This window comes from Atta cephalotes (assembly GCF_000143395.1).
Source record: "Atta cephalotes unplaced genomic scaffold scaffold00025, whole genome shotgun sequence".
Taxonomy (NCBI): Eukaryota; Metazoa; Arthropoda; class Insecta; order Hymenoptera; family Formicidae; genus Atta; species Atta cephalotes.
The window spans coordinates 1,266,711-1,269,419 of NW_012130089.1; the positions used below are offsets into that span (position 1 = coordinate 1,266,711).

General features: G+C 28.9%; 1 protein-coding gene across 1 annotated transcript in view; it reads left to right on the plus strand.

Annotated features, from left to right (window-relative positions):
- Positions 1 to 2,709, plus strand: part of LOC105620363 (protein cortex-like) — a 48,904-nt gene that overhangs the window by 42,253 nt on the left and 3,942 nt on the right. The window contains exons 2-6 of the mRNA XM_012201864.1: positions 350 to 595; positions 670 to 742; positions 1,248 to 1,424; positions 1,499 to 1,672; positions 2,015 to 2,189. Of these exons, the coding sequence (XP_012057254.1) occupies positions 350 to 595; positions 670 to 742; positions 1,248 to 1,424; positions 1,499 to 1,672; positions 2,015 to 2,189 (845 nt within the window). The remainder of the gene's footprint in view (positions 1 to 349; positions 596 to 669; positions 743 to 1,247; positions 1,425 to 1,498; positions 1,673 to 2,014; positions 2,190 to 2,709) is intronic.

Consider the following 2,709-nt stretch of genomic DNA (forward strand, 5'->3'; position numbering starts at 1 on the left):
TATATATATATATATATATATATATATATATATATATACATATATATATATATATCTTTATTTCATATATATGTCACAGTCAAAGTGTTAATTTAAATAAATGTATACACTGATTGCAGCGGACTAAGTGTATACATTTACTGAGTTAACACTTTGATTGTGACATATGCAGGGAAAAAATATTATACATGTTATATATATGGACATATTTTATATACAATTATATATAATTGTACATAAAATATGTCAATGTTTTGTATAATTATATATAATTTTATGTAATTTTATATAATTATATATACGAAACATTTTTTCCCTGGCATATATACAATTTTTATGTTTTGTCAAGATTATTCCACGAAAATGGCCTCTGTTATCTACCAAAGAGGCTATCAACGAAGATGCTGAGCAATACAATGCGCAGAAATTTCGGCATCCAAATTGTATGAAAATCAAAGCGTCGATATCGAAACAGATCTATTTGGGAGATAGATTTTTACCCTCCCGACGCGGTTATAATTTCGATATGGCTCATTATCTGTTAATGAAAGAGAAACCAACAGAGAAAACGAATGTAATAGATGTTTGTAAAGAGGTACGAATGTACAAAACAATATCCATTTATGATTCTAATTGCGTAATCGTATTTTGATACTCTTAAAAAAACAGGTTGATTCGCTGGATACTACATACCGACGTAAGGCTTTGCGTGCGATAATGTTAGAACAGGTTTTAATACCAGGTAATGTTTGATTGTAGTAAAATGTATATCCAGTTAATTGTTCTAATTAATAAAGCTAATTAACACAAAAGTATACATTCGCCTAGAATACTTCTGTTTTGTACCTTGTAGTTTCTAGATAAAAAGAATTCTAAACTTTAGGCGATCTATAATTCACATCATCAGATTTCAGAATAAAATATTGTTTATAATTCTTTATGTGCTATGTATTTTGATACACGAGTGTAAACTTGAATATATATTTTATATAATATATGTATACATTCTAATTTTTTAAACGTTTCTCACATTACAGGAACATATAAAAATTATAAATAGCATTACAACATACAAAATCAATAATTATTATTCATTTTTATATACAAAAATAATATCTTGAAAAAGCAAATTATAGATTGTTTGACGTCTAAAGAAACATTAGTTGCTTAGGATTTTTGAAATGTATTTTCATCTTTTAAACATATGATGAATTAATAAAATGAAAGAAAAATATGCTTCTCGATAGAATTAGATCAAGACAAGATTTTACGCTTTAGCGGCTTAATGGTGCGACGACCTCGGAATCCGCCGCGTTCGGAATACGAGAAGAAAGATGGTTGGAAGTGCATATCCCGCAAGAAGATTCTGATAGGAAGTGCGGAAAAGATGTTGTCTGTGCCCGAAGATGTAGTCTCTTTGCAAGGTACGTAATTGATTCAAAGTAATTCAGATTTACCTGTTAAATCCGTATCTCTCAGATAACTTCTGATGTTGAAGGGAATAATAATATGGCGATGGATTGGAGTTGCAATAACATGTTGGCCGTGTCCAATAATGATCGCCTGATTGTATATGATAATGATGGTGAAAAGGTATCATCCAGTATCATCCGATGTAAGTCGATAACTTATAATAACAATCAAATCACCGACATTAAATGGGCCAGTGACGGTGAGTGTAACATAAAAAAAAATGGGAAATAGCGTTACATGTTACGTGTCATCTTTGAATACAAGCATGTGACATGTGTCGCACAAATAATGATTGTTTCGAATAATTTGATATCGACAAGTCTACGCGATAATTACAATACTCTTTTTACAAGTTATATATATTTCTTATATCACGTTTTAACGTTGAAAACAAGTTTAGCAAGTGTAACAGCAAAAATGATATTTTGTTGCATTATTAAGATCTGTTGCCAGACAAGTAGAAAATAATTATATAATATATACATAATACATGTCCCATTTTAATCTAAATAATAAATATAAATTGTTCGTGTAATTTTAGGCAATAAATTGATAATGTCCGTCCTCTTTCCTGAAAACGACACTTCAATGCTCGTGATGTACGATTTGAAAAAGCAAAAAATCTTGTGGGACGTCATGTGTAAATGTCGATTGGAAGAAAAAGGCTGTGTTATGCGTTGCGTTTGCTGGTCAGCTTACGATCGTCAAATCGTAACGTAAATATCAATTTTATAATTAAAAACTGTGGCACACAAAAAAACGTAAGCTAAATAAGACGTAAGCAGTAAGTGAATCGGTCAATCGTAATAGAGATGTAAGGCAATAACATAAACAATAGCAAATCTAAAACTCATTCTATAATTGCATAGGCGTATAAATCGTAAGTAATTGTAATTAAAAGAATTGACTACGTAATTAAATATGAAGATAATATTATAGACCAATAAAATATTAATTTACTTATTGCTTAAATTTTTTTGTGCGCTATAGTCTTAATTCTGCGAAAATTCTTTGCAGATATTAATTCTTTGCAATAGTAGAGTACGTATTAGATGTCCTAATTATTTTTTTTTCGAGCGTGGAACAAAAAATTTTTAGCTAAAGCACCTAGGATTATAATGCTATAAGTAAAATATTTCAAATTCAATGTATCATAATTCATTACGCTGTATTTAAAAAGATATATTTTTTATCTTAATTTCATAACTTAAGTCCATTTATATATATTATATATAT